The following is an 18742-nucleotide window of genomic DNA, read 5'->3' as shown; positions in this document are numbered from 1 at the left end:
GTGTGTGTAGTGATGCATATTCGATCTATCCTAGATTTCTTAAAATACCAGTGTTGCTATATGTCAATCGGTGAGTTGGGCTCTTCTGTCAACCGAATTATGGACAGAAGGATCGAACTCGTGCACGTTGTGGTGTCCGATCCGGCTCGCCTTGGAGGAAGGCTCCCGCTCACCGGCATGGCACCGGCCGGACGCCGCGGCACCGGCCTCACTATGCAGCCACACCCTAAGGCCAGCTGTCCCCCGCCACCCCAGGTCGGTTGTATGTTGCGTCTCCTTGGCATCGGTCCCCCTCCCCCCCTGGCCGGCTGTCCGTCACACGCGCCCCGGCACCGGTGTCGTTGCTCCCTCCGCCGCCATCCCCTAGCGCAGCGCAACCCCCCCCCCCCCCCCATATTTTTTTAAATTTTAACACTTTTTGATAACTATTTTTAAATCTAACACTGTAAGTTTTTTTTAACTAACACTTTGGCCGCCCCTATTGCCCCGGCGCGGCCAAATGCCTGTGCCACGCCATGCATGGTGGTGCGGCAGAGGTCTAACGTGGCGACGACCGGTTTCGGTGGCCGTTGACGTGACAGCTCTTGTCGCGCCACCGACCTTGACGCGGCAGTGCCGCGCCCTGATCCGTGGCGCGGCAGAGCTGAATAAATACCGCGTGGCCGGCCGGCCGCCCGCACGCACCCTGCCCGCCCGCCTGCCGCCAGCGCCCGCACCGCCACTAGCCGCCGCGCAGCGCCCTACGCCAGCGCCCGCCTACGCCCGCCCGGCCTCGCCCGCCCGACCACGCCGCACCTGGCCACTCCCACCGCGCAGCGCCCGTGCCGGCCGCGCCACGAACGCCGGCGCGTCAAGGCCACCCGCTCCTAAGGTACCTCCTCTCGATTTCATTTTTTTTTTTTGCTTATTATTGATTTAGGATAATTAGTGATTTAGGATAGTTAGTAATTTAGGATAGTTAGGGTTGATTTCATATTTTTTATTATTATTATTGATTTAGGATAATTAGTGATTTAGGATAGTTAGTAATTTAGGATAGTTAGGGTTGATTTCATATTTTTTATTATTATTATTGATTTAGGATAATTAGTGATTTATGATAGTTAGGGTTTTATGATTGGTATTGATTTATGATAGTTAGTGATTTAGGATAGTTAGGTTAGTGAATTTGTTTATGATTTACGTAGGTTTGAGGTTGTGTGTTCTAGTATAGTTAGGATTTTGGGTTTAGGGATTGTTTATGTATTTATTATTTAGTTTATAGTTAGTTATTTAGTTAAGGATTTTGGGTATAGATATTAGTTTACTCTAAACCCAAAAGGGTTTAGGGATTGATTATGTATTTATTATCTAGTATAGTTAGAATTTTGGGTTTAGGGATTTAGGATAGTTAGGTTAGTGATTTGTTTGTGAACTTACTAATGTTAATTTAAATTTTATTAATTTGAATACTCTAACGCTTTGTTTATCAATTCGTAACAGGATGTCTCCTCCCACGTAGCACTCGTTGTACCTCATTCTTGAGGTGGAGTACGACGACCAACACCGAGCACACATCTTGAGCGACAATGATGCAGAGGTGTCGTTGCCTCCTTTGAGGCTCCGCACGCACACCAGGGCGCACCAGTGGGATGAGCGTTATGCGCCGTACATACGGCGTGCCGGCTTTCTCGAGCTTGTTCGTGTTGTCAACCACGGTCTTCCACCCCTTGACCCAGCACTACTTACTGCAGCTGTAGACAGGTGCGAGTGCATTTTTTGTACGTAAACTTTCTTCTAACAAATTTAAGGCAACTAATAGTCGTTCTATTCTTATAACAGGTGGAGGCCTAAGACCCACACGTTCCACCTACCTTGTGGCGAGATGACCTTGACGTTGCAGGACATGAAGGCTATTTTAGGCCTTCGGTTGGGGGGACTTCCAGTGACAGGAATAGTTGACAACGATCACTGGAGGGAGCTGGTGGCTCAGTTTACTGGCTTTCTTCTACCGGACGATGATGCTTCCAAAAAAAATAAGTGAGTAATTCAAGCCTATTTAATACTTGCATTGCTTTTCTGTAGCCATGGGGTCTCATTTTCTTTGGTCAATTTTAGGAAAAGTTCTAGGGTTTCGTCGTCCTAGATCACAGAGCGCTTTGATTAGTTGGACCCACAGGCTGAGGAGGCTCTGATCGACAGGTTCGCTCGTGTGTGGCTCTGGCACTTTCTTGGTGCTTTCCCCTTCCTAGACGCCTTGGGCAACACGATCAGCTGAATGTTCCTTAACATACTACGACAGCCGTGGGAGAACATAGCGGCGTACAGCTGGGGCAGTGCAGTCCTGGCATGGACGTATCGACAGCTATACGTTGCTTGCCGTCGCACCTCAGGATATGCGAACCTTGGGGGTTGCTCGTACCTACTCCTGGTGTGGTGTTGGAAACGATGGCCCATTGGAAGGCTCCTTAATAATGGTTTACTGGTAAGTACTTCGGTTCACTATATTCTTGGAGGCAGTTACATATGAATTCATTATTAATGGCTAATTCATTATCGTGTTCAATGCAACAATAGAACGGACAGGATACACTCCCTATAGCTCTGTATATCTAGACAGAAGCAGAGTTAGTTAGAGGAAATGCGAGGCGCAAGTACACGGAGTACACGGACAGTCTCGACGTCCTGACACAACATCAGGTTACGCTCTCTTTACTATCATACATGTGTCTTGTTCGATGTACACTATATCACAATATAACTCAATTACAAAATTCAGGTGCATTGGTGTCCTTGGGATGCTCCGAAGCTCTAGTGCTATCTCAGTCCTGTCACTAGGGACGAGTCAGACGAGTATCGCTGCGACGTCCCTCTTATTTTCTTCCATGTGGTCGAGATTTACTTGCCCATCCGGGTCTACAGACAGTTTGGGAGAATAACAGGCTGCCCACCACCGCTTTACTCCACCAACCAAGAATTGTACGGGTGCGTTATCGATTAATAACAATGCTACAATCCAGAGGTGTGTGGTACAACTAACATCGTTTTGTTGCAGGTATGACCGTAGGAAGAGGTACAAGACCAAGGATTGATGCGTGGCACACAGCTCGCGCATCCATTTGTGGCAGAACATGGTACGACATCCGGTCCATGCGGGTCCTCCACACGACCAGCACACCTTCGACGAGTACCTGCGGTGGCTTCACGGGTCTACGAGAACACATATCAAGCCCCCGTACACTGACGTGGCGATTGACGAGGACTCGGAGGAAGATGTCATCGAAGATGTGTACGACGTTACCATTAGGGAGGACACACAACTGGAGAGAGCCCCGCTTCAAAGATACGTGGTAATATACTTGAATGGTACAATTTGTTATCCTTTTGGTATTAAGTATGTGTACTAAAACTGTCCAACCGCATTTCTGTACCCAGGCGACACAATTGTCAAGGCTGTCCAACGAAGCAGTGTTCCGGCTTTACGAGTCTAGAGGTCAGGGGCCAGGCGTTCTTGCGGCTTTTGTGGAGGTAACATAAACTTGTCCGTTCCAGAAATGTTTCTTTACTGTATATGCGTTTGGATAATGCACTAACTTTAACGTCTATTTATGCAGAAGGTGAAGAAGAGCTGCAGAAAGTTAGCTCAGAAGCTGAGCTGCATAGACACTCCTTATGAGGAATCGCCACTCCCGGCACGGTCGGGTGCCACGCCTTCAGCCTCTTTGAGGACACCAGCCGACTCTTCTCAGCAGATAATAGGTGCCACTTCCGCGGTGCGTACACCAGCACATCATAGCGCTCGGAAGGACCCTGCAACCGAGGACGACGATGACGACGACCCCCAGGCTTCCGCAGACAGCACGACAGTGGAACGATTGGCCGCAGCACGAGATCGGCATACCTCAGCTAGGTGGTGCCCCGCTTGGTACCCAAGGAGCCTCACAGGTACTATCAAAGATAGTTTATTTAAATACGTAGGCTCCATGAACTAACGATCATAAAAAATTATAAGTAATCGTGCGTATCATATACTTGTAGGGTACGAGCCATACGCACCGTCGACATGACCATACCGACGTTGGCTACACTCCCAACGTGTTGCCAATAAATCCGAAGAGAGAGAGCGTCCGAGGGATCCTTACACTCCTGGGTCTTAGTTTGTTAGGTCAAACGAATATTGACGTCCGAAACTTACAGGGTTATTTGGTTATGTTATGTCAAACTTATGTCAAAACAATAAAAATGTTATGTGCCAGCTTGTCAACTTACGCACGGACATCATTTATCTGTTTCATATTCGTTTCTTTGCGTCGCGACAGCACTGCCGACGAGATTAAGTACCAACTAGTTCGGGAACCGACAGTCCCGGCGTATCTCGACGCCGGTGGCAATTTTTTATAATCGATTAGTTAAACTGGTGGTTAACCGTATTATGAAAGACAGAAAATAAGTCATTGGCTTATCAAATTCTCTATTCGGCCGTGAAAAAAATTCAATAAAAGACAGAAACAAATATACTATTGATTTTACGTCAAGCAATACTTAGAATAACTCCCACTATCGGTGCGACGCGTTCGGATTAAACCGTTCAGGTACCGCCGGTCGGGCGACGGACGCGGCGGCCAGGCGGGCTTGCTGCTCGGGCAGGCGGGACTGGGCGCGATATTTATTCGGCTCTGCCGCGCCAAGGTCGGTGGCGCAGCAAGAGCTGCCACGTCAACGGTCACCGAAACCGGTTGCCGCCACGTCAGACCTCTGCCGCCCCACCATGCATGGCGCGGCACAGGCATTTGGCCGCGCCAGGACAATAGACGCAGCCAAAAGTGTTAGTTAAAAAAAACTTGCAATGTTAAATTTAAAATTAGTTATCAAAAAGTGTTAAAATTAAAAAAAAAATCCCCCCGCCCTCCATAGATGCGAATTTGTTTTTTTCCTAAAATTTGTGAATAATTATGAACAATTTGATGATATTTATAAACAATTTGACATATATTTCTCTGCTAGAATTCACATAAATAATGTGTAAAAATTTCTAAGAAATTTGGCATATATTTATATTATCCTTAAATTACACAATTGTGTACAATAAATTACATTAAAGAAGTCATTATAAATATAGTAATAAGTCATTGTAAATATAGCTAATAGACAGTGTAAATGCATAAAAAAAAAATTAATTGACAGAGGCCAAAACAAATATCACCTACCGTATTGGTGAAGATAGGGACGAGAGAGCTGACTTGAAGGTGGGCTTCGATGCTTGATCGAACGGTGGAAAAAATGGGTGATTTCAAAAACACTCGAATACATTCACTATTCCTTTATTTTTAAGGACACCAGGCACATAATCTGTCGGACAGCACAATAAATTTAGTCGGCACCAAATTGCACAAAACTGAAGCATTCCATGATGTTCACATGATTGATTTGGCAGGGCAAGTACAATTAGCAACGAAAATAACACGTCATTGCAAAAAGGCAATTGTCGCAAAAGTATTTATTCTTCAGCATTGACTATAAAATCAAGCCAGCTAAATAGCAAGTTCCAGAAACTTGCAACAACACTTCAAATCATCTGTAGCAAGGACTATGTCACCATGGCACCAGACCTTTATTCATCTTCTGAGCGGACAGCTGCAGAAAGAACCAAGTTAGCATTGAAGAAATATACAAAAGCTATACATGCAAACTGAACACAATTCAGGTTCATACTCTATGATAGGAAAAAATTATCCGTGCCAATGAAAACTCATCCAGTTCTACATAGTATTGAAACGAACAGAAAAAACAACCAAACAATTGAATACAAGCAACATATGAGGGCCTTACTTCGATAAAATAGATCATAGATGCAGACGCATTATATGCAACCCATTAACAGAGATACGACAACTGCCAATTGTTTACTTTGATATGCAAACGGTAATTGCTATGGATGATGCTTATATAAAACTGAGGTATCATGCGCTAAATAGTACTGCAATCTGTCAGCTTCTTTACTGAAGTGTTCACTATACAAATGTAAAAAGTTGTATGCATCCCTCTGCTACCATTGTTCAAGTTCTACATCACAAAGAAAAAAAAGAAAGAAAAAAAATCAAGGGATTTCACATAAGCATTAAGCACTGAAACAGTGAGCACAAGCATTCTCTAATCATTATGTAACTGGTTATCACTACTTGAAACATAAGAAGAAAAATTCATGGAATACCTTAAACGCAAATCATTGAATTTCATGGAACTACCTTAAACATAATGCATCAAATTTTATAGAATAATTGATTGTCTATTATACAAGGATGCATTTTTCCTCATTGTGCATGGTTTTCTTTTGCAAACATTTGTGTGTGTCGAGCACACATGCTTGTATGTATGAGCAATGACAGGTTTAACTGATTAAATGGTTGTTACTTGTTAGGTTGTTACGTTACAAAACACAAACAGAATAGCAACATGGTCAGGGAAGGAACATGATCACACGAATCAGGAAACACAATCAATCGCCATCCTTCAGCAGGATTTCTGGCACAATTAAACAATATACACATATTACATGTGCAATGATTTCCTCTAAGTTATCATCAGTAGAGTCTTACCGCCTGTGACCGGAAGGTCCCGGGTTCGAGTCGCGGTCTCCTCGCATTGCACAGGCGAGGGTAAGGCTTGCCACTAACACCCTTCCCCAGACCCCGCACAGAGCGGGAGCTCTCTGCACTGGGTACGCCCTTTTATCATCAGTAGGTTATTTGCTGTAGGAACACATTTTCTTCAAGGAAGTGCATCCCCATTCTAAACATAACAGTAATGCTACTGAAACATGTCATGGCGTAAGTTCTAACATCACACTTCATCCTTAATTCCTTATGACGACACACTCTGTGTTCCATCTTCAAATTCAGATTTCACAATTAAATGTGGGAAAGTCTCTTTATACTTCATATTCTCTAAAGTTGAGATCCAAAGATGCACATATATATGATTCATCATGGGATGCATTCAGGTTTGACAAATAAACCACATTTTGGTGCTACATTTTTAGGCCCTACCATCGTCAACTTACTATCCATTTGGGATTTCTAGGTGGTTGGGTTTTACAGAATGCTGACATTTGTTACAATGTTTTCACCTTGCATCATCCAATTCAAAGTTTCAAACAGAACAGAAATACAAACCACTTTACAACCAACTACAAGATTTGATAAACGATTTACCACTTCCACAAAACCTGAAAATGTGATTCTTGAGTACTGACCGTTGACTACGGTGGCATCTTATGCGCCAACTGATTATTTACCTTCTACCCATCACATTTTGGCCAACTCCATCAATTACCACACTGGATCAGATTTACACCATCAGCAACTACGATTCGCCGTGAAACGAAAACGCCACCAGCACGCGAACCAAAATGAGACAAATCACCGTCAGAAGTCAGGACCCCATCAGTGAACCACTAGATCAACCTAGACCTATATCCATGCTCAGCTTTATTAAGAACTAAATCGCAAACCCTAGGATCCTACCGTACCACATAACATCCAGGCAGATCGCGTTGAATCTAATCAAGGACGACGGACATGAACGCAACGGGTGAAGGAGGGCAGATCACTCACTGGGCTTCTCCTGCTTGCCGTCAGCCCACTTGGAGATGGAGAAATGGACCTTCTCGCGGGACGCGGCCTCGGACTTGAAGGGCTCCTTGAGGCAGTTCCGGACCAGCGCAGCGCAGATGTTGGAGTAGCCGATGTAGGTCATCCCCGCCGCCCGCCAGAAGGGCACCGCCGCCGTGGTCGCCGACATCGCGTTGCTTCCTCTTCGCTTCCCCTTGCGCCGCCGCCGGTGAGTGGATGGAGAATGGGAATGGAGAAGATGCGACCTAGTCACTCACAGCGTGGTTTTCTCACAGCGTGGTGTGGCCGAGCATTGGATTTGTAGGATCAAAGCCAACGGCCCAATAAGGATACCAGATACGGCCCATCAAGCTGTTTGATAGTAGGCTTACCATTTTCCTTTCGTTTCTTTCCATCTCTTCATTTTTTAATTTTAAATTGTGATAACTAATTCATTTTTTACTAGGTTTACCATTTTCTATGAAAAGATTAGAACTATTATATTAAAATCTATCTAAAAATAATTCAATGCATCAGCGAAGCACGCTTAACATTTTGTAAGTACTTTATTGAGACGTCTTTTTCATGTGCCCTCAACCTTTTTTAAAAACTTATTTCACCAATTTCAAATTTTATTTCAGTATTTAATGTTGAATTATTGGTAAAATCGTAGTCCAAAAATGTTTGTTTGTTAAGGATTCAGAAACAATTAAATAATCATTCAAATTAGAGAAGGAAAAGTGAGCAGGTGAGGGATGACTAGTGGCCTCTGTTATCTTATTATACTTCTTTTTAGTTAACGATGCTGCAGAAATCAGAATCCACTTTGTCATGTAAGATGCGTCGGAACAGTTTTGAGGGGAATATGTGTGGGCTTTGGTTCCATGTTTTATTATTGTAGGCTCTAGCGTGTGGTCGAATGATACCGTAATTCAGCGGTTTTCGCTAACCGGAAATCCCGAACCAGTGATCATTCAATTGAATGAAGGTTGACGGAAACGAATGCGGCCCACTGAACTGTGCCAACGGTAGCCAAAGCTCGCACAGCGACAGCACAGAAGCAGAGCTGCTTGCGGCGTGCCCGAAATCAACCAGGTGCACCCGGCCCACGGCTTGCGAACGTCGCGTCGCGTCCCCCTGGCAGTGGCAGCGCAACGAAGCGCGCCATGCCGCTGTCCTCCCTTCCCTTCCCGTTACCGCTGCCTACAAAAACCACCCCTTCCTCTACTCTCCCCAACTGCCTCGGCGTCGTCGCAGTCCCACTCCGCAGACACCACCTGGAAAACTTCGCGAAATCCAGGCCACACCAGCCACACGGGGGGTTTCGTCTCGGCTGCTCGGGCTGCGTCGCGGAGTTGGGGGGCGGGCGTGGGTAGCGCCGCGGCGGGTATGGACGCGGCGGCGGAGCTCCAGAAGGTGGCGAGCCGAGCATGCGCCGCGACAGCGGCGGCTCCAGGTCGGGCTCCTCCGCGTGGTGGCGCGCGCCCGACGCGTTCTCGCGCTCCTCCTCGCGGATGGAGGAGGCGCTGCGGTGGGCCGCGCTCGAGAGGCTGCCCACCTGCGACCGCGTCCGCCGTGCCATCCTCCCGCTGGGCGGCGGCGGAGACGGCGACCGCCACGGCGTCGGGGAGGCGGCCCTGCAGGTGGTGGACGTGCTCGGCCTCGGCCCGCGGGAGAGGCGCGCTCTCCTGGAGCGCCTCGTGCGCGTCGCCGACGAGGACAACGAGCGCTTCCTGCTCAAGCTCAAGGAACGCGTCGAACGGTGCGTGCTACTGGAGTGGAAGTGGACTGGACAGTGGACACACATATACAGCTCAGCTAGGATGTGCTTCACGATTTAATTTGCGCTCCTTGTGATGTGTGCGTGCAGGGTCGGGATCGACATGCCCACGATCGAGGTGCGGTTCAACTGTTCAAGCACCTAAGGGCGGAGGCGGACGTGCGCGTCGGCACCAGCGAACTCCCCACCGTCCTCAACTCCATCACCAACAAGCTCGAGGAGGTCTCCAACGCGCTGCACGTGCGCCGCAGCCGGAAGCAGGCCATGCCTATCCTGCACGACGTCAGCGGCACCGTCAAGCCCCGCAGGTAATCTCAACTTTTGGATCTCAAAAAAATTATCTTGGTTGCTGTTGGGTGTTATTCTCGGTGGCATGGCATCTTGCCTGACGCTCGTTGCATTTGCAGAATGACTCTGCTGTTAGGTCCGCCCAGGTCAGGGAAAACCACCATGCTGCTCGCCTTGGCCGGGAGGCTCGATAAAGACCTCAAGGTTTGTAAAAGTAAATTCACTCTAGGTTTAGTGTTTTACTCGGTATATATAATCAATCACGTTAAGTTTGCCATAATTAAAGGTTCCTGCAGACTTTTTCGTATTAATTAGAACACACACATCAACTTAGCACAAACAGCTTTTGGAGGAGCAACGTCTAGAATATTGCACCATCTTCATGCAGAAATAGAACGATTCACAGTGACCTTTGGTACATATGGCATAGTGTAATAATTGGGTCAAATGATGAGCAGGTTTCAGGCAAAGTGACCTACAATGGGCATGAAATGGATGAGTTTGTGCCGGAGAGGACAGCCGTGTATATCAGCCAGCATGACCTTCACATCGGAGAGATGACTGTCAGAGAGACGCTTGAATTCTCTGCACATTGTCAAGGTGTTGGCACTCGCTTCGGTATGACTCTGAACAATTACTCACAAGGGTTTGGGTTCATTTCTGCTGCTTGCAGATTCTGCAGGATTGGCCTGTTTAATTGATGTATTTATCAAGTTCTTGTTATGTTGGCAGATATGTTGACTGAGCTTTCAAGGCGGGAGAAGGTGGGAAATATCAAGCCTGATGCCGATATCGATGCATTCATGAAGGCATGGCTTTACAATCTTAGATAAATCAAGAATATCTGATGACTTTGGTTCTATTTTTAATGATAACTTACATAGTAGCTAAGGACATAGCTTACTTTTCTGCTGATCTTGTTCAGGCTTGTTCAATGCGAGGACAGGAAGCTAATATGATCTCTGACTATATATTGAAGGTATTTGACTTACAACTTTCACATTGAGCTACCAAAGTTTTCTTGTCCACTATTCAACATTTATACATCTGGTGTTGTAGATATTAGGATTAGAAATATGTGCTGACACGATGGTGGGAGATGAGATGTTGAGGGGCATCTCTGGTGGACAACGGAAGCGTGTCACAACAGGTAGAGATATACATAATTTTAGTATGGGTAACCTTCCTTTCTGTTTTTACCATGGTCACTTCTAGCTTGTGTGGCGTATCGGCTCTAAGTTTTCAATTTACTTGCTCATCTTCTACTGACCAACAGTCTGTGTTGAACTTTCTCTTACATATATACTTGGCTCTCCATCGAAATATATTAACTTCAATTCAAGAACAATAGCTGTCAGTGAAAAATGCTAGGTTCTTCAAGCAGTATCTCCTTTTGTTAGCATTCAACCAGATGGCAGCATCACTCTTCCGATTTGTTGGTGGGGCAGCAAGGAACATGATTGTTGCAAATGTCTTTGGATCATTCATGCTGCTAATATTTATGGTGTTGGGTGGATTTATCCTAGTAAGAGGTACAGCCTCACCATTTTTTTTTTAAAAAAGGAAGAGAATAATCTCACCGTTTTTTTCCATAGATAGTATTATTTATTGCTCCTCTTTTCAAAAGGCGGGTGCTTGGCAGATAAAGTGAAGAAATGGTGGATATGGGGCTACTGGATCTCCCCATTGATGTATGCCCAGAATGCCATCTCTGTAAATGAGATGCTAGGGCACAGCTGGGACAAAATTTTGAATAGCTCCGTGTCTAATGAGACCCTAGGTGTGCAATCCCTTAAGTCCCGCGGAGTCTTTCCAGAAGCAAAGTGGTATTGGATCGGCTTAGGCGCATTACTTGGATTTGTCATGCTCTTCAATTGTCTTTTTACGCTTGCCCTAGCGTACCTGAAGCGTGAGTTCCTCTAGGACTGGTTTGCTCTTGGTTCTTGCATTTGAAAATACCTTAAATTGGTTTATTTTGAGTTTACAGCATATGGCAAGTCCCATCCATCGATATCTGAAGAGGAACTGAAGGAGAAGTATGCAAACCTCAATGGTAATGCTGTGGCTGAAGATAACTTGCCACCAGGAAGTAGCTATCTAGCAACAGTCGGCATCACTAGATCCGGTTCAGCAACTGTTGAAAATCATTCTGGCACTAGGCAAAGGGGTATGGTTCTTCCATTTTCCCCGCTTTCACTGACTTTCTATAACATCAAGTACTTTGTTGACATGCCCCAGGTAAGTATTGAAATTATTTCTGTATATCATCAGTAGTGAGCAATTAACAATCAGACAAAGTAATCTTTTGATCAAACTCAAATTCAGGAGATGAAAACACATGATGTAGTCAGGGACCGGTTAGAGCTCCTCAAATGTGTTAGTGGATCTTTCAGACCAGGAGTGCTGACGGCACTGATGGGTGTTAGTGGTGCTGGCAAGACAACTCTAATGGATGTGTTGGCTGGGAGAAAGACCAGTGGTTACATTGAAGGAAACATTAGCATTTCAGGATACCCAAAGAAACAAGAGACCTTTGCACGTGTATCAGGATATTGTGAGCAAAATGATATCCACTCACCACAGGTGACAGTCTATGAGTCACTTGTTTTCTCAGCGTGGCTCCGCCTTCCTAGGGATGTAGATTCAAACACCAGAAAGGTCAGCCAAACAGAATAGATGATTCAACTTTCAACCTCTATCTATACTTGATATATTTGACAACATTGCTTACCTTTATGCACGCAGATGTTCATTGAGGAGGTCATGGAGCTTGTGGAGCTCAAGCCATTGAGAAATGCTTTGGTTGGCCTTCCTGGTGTGAATGGTCTGTCAACTGAGCAGAGGAAAAGACTGACCATTGCTGTGGATCTGGTTGCAAATCCCTCATTTTCATGGATGAGCCAACCTCTGGTCTTGATGCCCGAGCAGCTGCAATTGTTATGAGAACAGTGAGGAATACTGTTGATACAGGTAGAACTGTAGTCTGCACGATTCATTAGCCTAGCATTGACATATTTGAAGCATTCGATGAGGTGAGTTTGTGGTGGATCTTTGTACTTTCTAGTGATTTCTTCTTATCATTACTTTCCATCTGGGTAACTAGGCTGATTTTGAAATCTAATTGATCGTGGTTGGTCTTATAAATATGATATGAAACAATGTTGCAAAGCCTAAGGTGTTTGATGAATTGTTGCAGCTTTTTCTTATGAAGCGAGGAGGAGAGGAGATCTATGTTGGTCCACTAGGCCATCATTCTTCTGAGCTGATTAAGTATTTTGAGGTGTCATGATATTAGTATTGCAATAATTTTTTAAAAAAAATCGTTTGACTTTATTGCTTCAATTTGCTGATTACATTGTATTGCTCATATTGTATAGGGAATTCATGGAGTCAGGAAAATTAAAGATGGCTACAATCCAGCAACATGGATGTTAGAAGTAACAACAGTCTCGCAAGAACAGATGCTAGGTGTTGATTTTAGTGGCCTGTACAAGAAATCTGAATTTCGTTTTCAGGTGCGTGCTCGTAGGGATAAACAAGGGAAGATTGAAAGAACAAAGTGGTGGAAACTGAAAGGGGAGACGTCAGAAGTATTCAGGGAAAGGGTTATCAAAGAGGGCTCTTGGAAGGAAGAAGAGGACATACAGAACATGTGGGAGAAGATGGCAACCAACATTCGGAAGGTGGTCTCAAAGGTGTGTGGAGTAAACAAAGGAAGTGGAGGCGAGGCTAAAGATATTTGGTGGTGGAACGAGGAAGTCCAAAGGGCTATTAAGGAGAAGAAAGAATGCTATAGACGCTTGTACCATGACAGGAGTGTGGACAACATAGAGAAGTACAAGGTGGCAAAGAAGATTGCAAAGCGAGCTGTAAGTATGGCAAAGGGTAGAGCGTACGAGGATCTTTACCAACATTTGAGTACGAAGGAAGGAGAGAATGACATTTATAGGATAGTTAGGGTTCATGAGAGAAAGACAAGGGACATCAACCAAGTTAAGTGCATTAAGGATGAAATGGAGCATCTCTTGGTGAAGGGGGATGAGATCCAACATCGATGGCAAGAGTATTTTAACAAATTGTTCAATTGTGAGAATACGGACACAACCTTTCAGTTGGATGACTCTTGATGACACCAATAGACGCTTTGTGCGGAGAATCCAAGAATCTGAGGTCAGAGAGACGTTGAAAAGGATAAAAGGAGGTAAGGCGATGGGACCGGATGGTATCCCAATCGAGGTGTGGAGATGCCTCGGGGACATAGCTATAGTATGGCTCACCAAGCTGTTCAAACATATTTTCCGATCGAACAAGATGCATGACGAGTGGAGGAGAAGTATATTGGTACCGATCTACAAGAATAAAAGGGATATTCAAAGTTGTACTAATTACCGAGGAATTAAGTTGATGAGCCATACTATGAAGCTCTGGGAGAGAGTTATCGAGCATCGCTTGAGAGCAATAACACGGGTCTCTATGAATCAATTTGGTTTTATGCCCGGAAGGTCAACCATAGAAGCCATTTTCTTAATAAGATAAGTTATAGAGCGGTATAGGTAGAAGAAGAAGGACCTACACATAGTTTTTATTGACTTGGAGAAGGCTTATGATAAAATACCAAGGAATGTTATGTGGTGAGCTTTGGATAAACATAAAGTCCCAACAAAGTACGTCGGGCTCATTAAGGACATGTACAACAATGTTGTGACTAGTTTTCGAACAAGTGATGGAAACACGGATGACTTTCCAATTAGGATAGGACTACATCAAGGGTCAGCTTTGAGCCCTTATCTGTTTGACTTTGTGATGGATGAGATCACAAGGGACATACAAGGGGACATCTCTTGGTATATGCTTTTCGCGGACGATGTAGTGCTAGTTGATAAAAGCCGGACATGAGTGAATCAGAAACTGGAGTTATGGCGGGAGCCTTTGTAGTCCAAAGGTTTTAGACTCAGTAGAACTAAAATTGAGTATATGAGATGTGACTTCGGCACTACTACTCGGGAGAAGAAAGATATTAGTTTGGAAGGTCAAGTAGTGCCTACGAAGGATACCTTTCGATATTTAGGATCAATGCTGCAGAGAGACAGGGATATTGATGAAGATGTTAGCTATAGAATTAAAGCAGGGTGGATAAAATGGCACCAAGCATCTGGTGTCCTATGTGACAAAAGGGTACCACAGAAGTTAAAATGCAAGTTTTATAGGATGACGATTAGACCTGCTATGTTGTATGGTGCAGAATGTTGGCCTATGAAAAGACGACATGTTCAACAGATAAGTGTCGCGGAAATGCGTATGTTGTGTTGGATTTGCTGTCACACAAGAAGGGATCGAGTTCGGAACGATGATATACGTGATAGATTATGGGTAGCACCAATTGAAGAAAAACTTGTCCAACACCGGTTGAGATGGTTTGGACATGTCCAACGAAGACCTCCAGAGGCACCGATGCATAGTGGAATCCTAAGCCAGGATAGTAACGTGAAGAGAGGCAGAGGAAGACCGAAGTTGACTTGGTTAGAGGCAATAAAAGGAGATTTGATAGGATGGAATATACCCAAAGACTTAGCCTTAGATAGGAGTGTTTGAAAAACATCTATTCACGTGCCTGATCCTTGATTGCTTCTGTTGGGTTTCAACTCTAGTCTACCCAACTTGTTTGGGACTTAAAGGCTTTGTTGTTGTTGTTGTTGTACAAGAAATCTGAATTATACCGGTGAGTAACTTACAACCCTCCTATTCACTTCATCCCCAGAATTTCCTATTGCCCTATGTCGTCTTTGATTTAAACTACACCACTAGCAGCCTGCTGCCCTGATGAGCAAAATCTATGCCGGAAGTCTTTATTAACCCTTAAAATATGGGTCTAATCTACCCTGCAGTTGTGGTGCCATTTAAATACCCTCTGAACTTACAAATTCTTTGTAGTTAGTACTGAAACTTTAGCTTCTAGTTTGTTCCCTTGAAAAAAAAATGCAGCTTGTAACAAATATCTGTGCTATAACATGTGATCTAATACACTTGATGACAAAAGCATTTGAACCTGGATCAGTGACGGGGATTTCATGATTCTCGGACTTCACTGGTCTAACTAGTGTACTCAGGACTAGGGGGAGAGCATTTTAATCTAATTGGATTTTTGTAAAGTTTAAAATGTTAAAGGTTGGAGCTAGAAGTCAGACTTCTTATATTGCATTCTGAATTTAGTTTTGAATAAATTGAAAAAACATCAAAAGTTCAAACATACTTTCGTCATTTTGCTTTTGGTTTGAAATATAATTTCTTTATACATATATGCACATTCATTCCTATAAAAGCACATACACACACCCTACCACTCTTATTTGTTCAGTAGAGTCACCATTTTGATGACTACTCCCTCCGCCCCTTTTTAACTGTCGTTCTCACTTCCCAAGAAGTCAAACGTCATCAACTTTAACCAAATATATATAAGAAAATATTAATATTTATGGTACATAATTAGTATCATTAGATAGATCCTTGAATCTATTTTCATAATTTACTTATTTGAAGATACAAATGTTGCTAATATTTTCTACAAACCTAGTCAAATATAAGAAAGTTTGACTGACACGAATACCATAGCGACAGTTAAAAAGAGAGAGGGAGTAGGTCTGTATGTTTTGTATTTGTTTTGCACTTTTTTTATCGAGAAACTGTTTCACGTCTTATAAAAGTGTGAAATTGTTAGTGTTATTATTGGCGAGGAAAATATTTGACTCATTTTGCATCTTGGAGATTTCTTTTTAACTTTGCTATCACCATGAACACTTTTTTTAATAGAACTGGTATGTATGATAAGTTCATAACCAGTGTCTACTTTCCTGAAATTTTCTTCTTGCCACATCATTGCTACACCATGATAACCATGATTATAATATTGTATTCTTCAGAAGGAACAAGGCCTTGATACAAGAGTTAAGTGAACCACCAGCAGGCTCAACTGACCTTCATTTCCGTAACCAGTACTCTCAGTCTTTCTTCATGCAATGCCTTGCTTGCTTGTGGAAGCAGAACCTGTCATATTGGAGGAACCCTGCTTACAATGCCGTTAGGCTATTTTTCACAACTATCATAGCACTTATCTTCGGCACCATCTTCTGGGACCTTGGTGGTAAAATGTAAGTATCTGCCACATCGCACCTATCTAGTGTGTGAACATCTCAAAGAAAAAGAAAAGAATCTCAACCTTTGGATTCTTTACCTACCAGGGGTCAATCACAAGATTTGTTCAACGCCATGGGGTCCATGTATGCTGCAGTGATGTTCATCGGCGTCTTGAATGCTACATCTGTCCAGCCAGTAGTCTCTGTGGAGCGGACCGTGTTTTACCGTGAAAGAGCTGCCGACATGTACTCGGCTCTACCATATGCATTTGGACAGGTGAGTGGTTCTCATATAAACTCCTGATATAGTACCTTCTATCGATGAGAGACCACTAACGACATCGCTAAAACTTCTGTTGTATATATATATATATATATATATATATATATATATATATATATATATATATATATATATATATATATAGAACTACTGTCCTGTAGCCGGCTACAGAATAACTTATTCTGTAGCCACTTTGAGTTACGATAATTACTATGTTAATTTACGAGATTATAGTAACTCCTTACTAAGTGGTTTAATATAACGTTATGGTAAATATCCCCATGTGTTATAGTAACCCAACTATCGTAAATATGTATTGACATTATGGTAAATTAGTATATAAAATTATAGTAAATAGAGGTGGCTACAGAATAACTTATTTTGTAGCCGGCTACTGAATAGCCTCTCCCTATATATATATATATATATATATATATATATATATATATATATATATATATATATATATATATATATATATATATATATATATATATATATATATATATATAGGTTACCATTGAACTCCCATACACTCTGGCTCAGGCCACCATATACGGGATCATAGTGTACTCGATGATTGGGTTCGAATGGACAGTTGCCAAATTCTTGTGGTACCTCTTCTTCAAGTACTTCACCTTTCTCTATTTCACATTCTATGGCATGATGGCTGTGGGCTTGACTCCGAGCTACCATGTTGCGTCGATCGTCTCCTCGGCGTTCTATGGTATCTGGAACCTCTTCTCTGGATTCATCATCCCTCAGCCGGTAATAAGTCCCGTTATTGCTTCATCCCCATCAATTGCCCACGTCTACAAATTTAATTTTGTGGCTAGTTGTGGAACTCATTTCCCTTTTTGGCAGGGCTACATGCTCAGAAAGTCCCAATGTGGTGGAAGTGGTACTGTTGGGCGTGCCCTGTGGCGTGGACGCTGTACGTGCTGGTCGTGTCTCAGTTCGGGGACATCACGACGCCCATGGACAACGGCGTCCCCGTGAATGTGTTCGTGGAGAAATACTTCGGCTTCAAGCACAGCTGGTTGGGCGTGGTGGCCACGGTGGTCGTGGCGTTCGCCGTCTTCTTTGCATTCCTGTTCGGCTTCGCCATCATGAAGCTCAACTTCCAGAGGAGGTAGCGATGTGTAGCAACTACGCGAAATTAACATGACCCGTTGGTAGAAGTCCATCAATTCCTTTGTAAACAATACATGACTGTTTGTCTGTTTCTGTCGTATTCAGTGTAGCATACGAAATGTTTGACCTTGTTAGTGGCCCTGCAATGCAAAGCTAAAGCGTCGTGATTTCATTTGATTTTGATTTTATTTTATTATGTATATGTAAGGGTCGTGTAATAATTTTGTAATGGTTGTTGCATATATAATACGAATAGTCCAATCTCCTCCCAACGAATCTTGGGTTTAAGCAGTAGCGGACCCGGCGCTCAAATGGAGCTCGACAAAGATCAAGACGCTGTTTGAGATCACTTATTTTAACAGTGTGGCTTGCGCCTGGATATCCAAACGTAGTCTCCGTCCGGACGCCCATGCCCGCCCCGCCTGTTGTGCCCATCTTGCTTGCCACGCATGTTGCTAAGTTTGCTTCGACTTTTCAAAAAAAGCCTGCCCTGCATGCAAATGCTGTCCCACATGCAGTTGTGCGTCTCGTGCCTGCT

General features: G+C 43.8%; 1 protein-coding gene and 1 pseudogene across 2 annotated transcripts; one reads left to right on the top strand and one right to left on the bottom strand.

Moving 5' to 3' along the window:
* Positions 1-5274: 5274 nt before the first annotated feature.
* Positions 5275-7873, bottom strand: LOC136452371 (ATP synthase subunit epsilon, mitochondrial). 2 transcript variants are annotated; one of them, XM_066452987.1, is made up of 3 exons: positions 7593-7873; positions 6576-6693; positions 5275-5613 (listed from the first exon to the last, which is right to left on the bottom strand). In XM_066452987.1, the coding sequence occupies exons 1-3, from the start codon at positions 7777-7779 to the stop codon at positions 5595-5597; spliced, it is 324 nt and encodes a 107-aa protein (XP_066309084.1). In that variant the 5' UTR covers positions 7780-7873; the 3' UTR covers positions 5275-5594. The 2 variants fall into 2 exon arrangements, with proteins under 2 accessions (XP_066309084.1, XP_066309083.1); XM_066452986.1 differs by having other exon boundaries at positions 6576-6688.
* A 1105-nt stretch (positions 7874-8978) lies between these two features.
* On the top strand, positions 8979-18206 carry LOC136452370 (ABC transporter G family member 35-like; annotated as a pseudogene).
* Positions 18207-18742: the final 536 nt, after the last annotated feature.

This window comes from Miscanthus floridulus, chromosome 5, assembly GCF_019320115.1.
Source record: "Miscanthus floridulus cultivar M001 chromosome 5, ASM1932011v1, whole genome shotgun sequence".
In the NCBI taxonomy this organism is placed as follows: domain Eukaryota; kingdom Viridiplantae; phylum Streptophyta; class Magnoliopsida; order Poales; family Poaceae; genus Miscanthus; species Miscanthus floridulus.
Note: the sequence above shows the minus strand (reverse complement) of the source record. Positions and strands in the feature narration are given on the sequence as shown.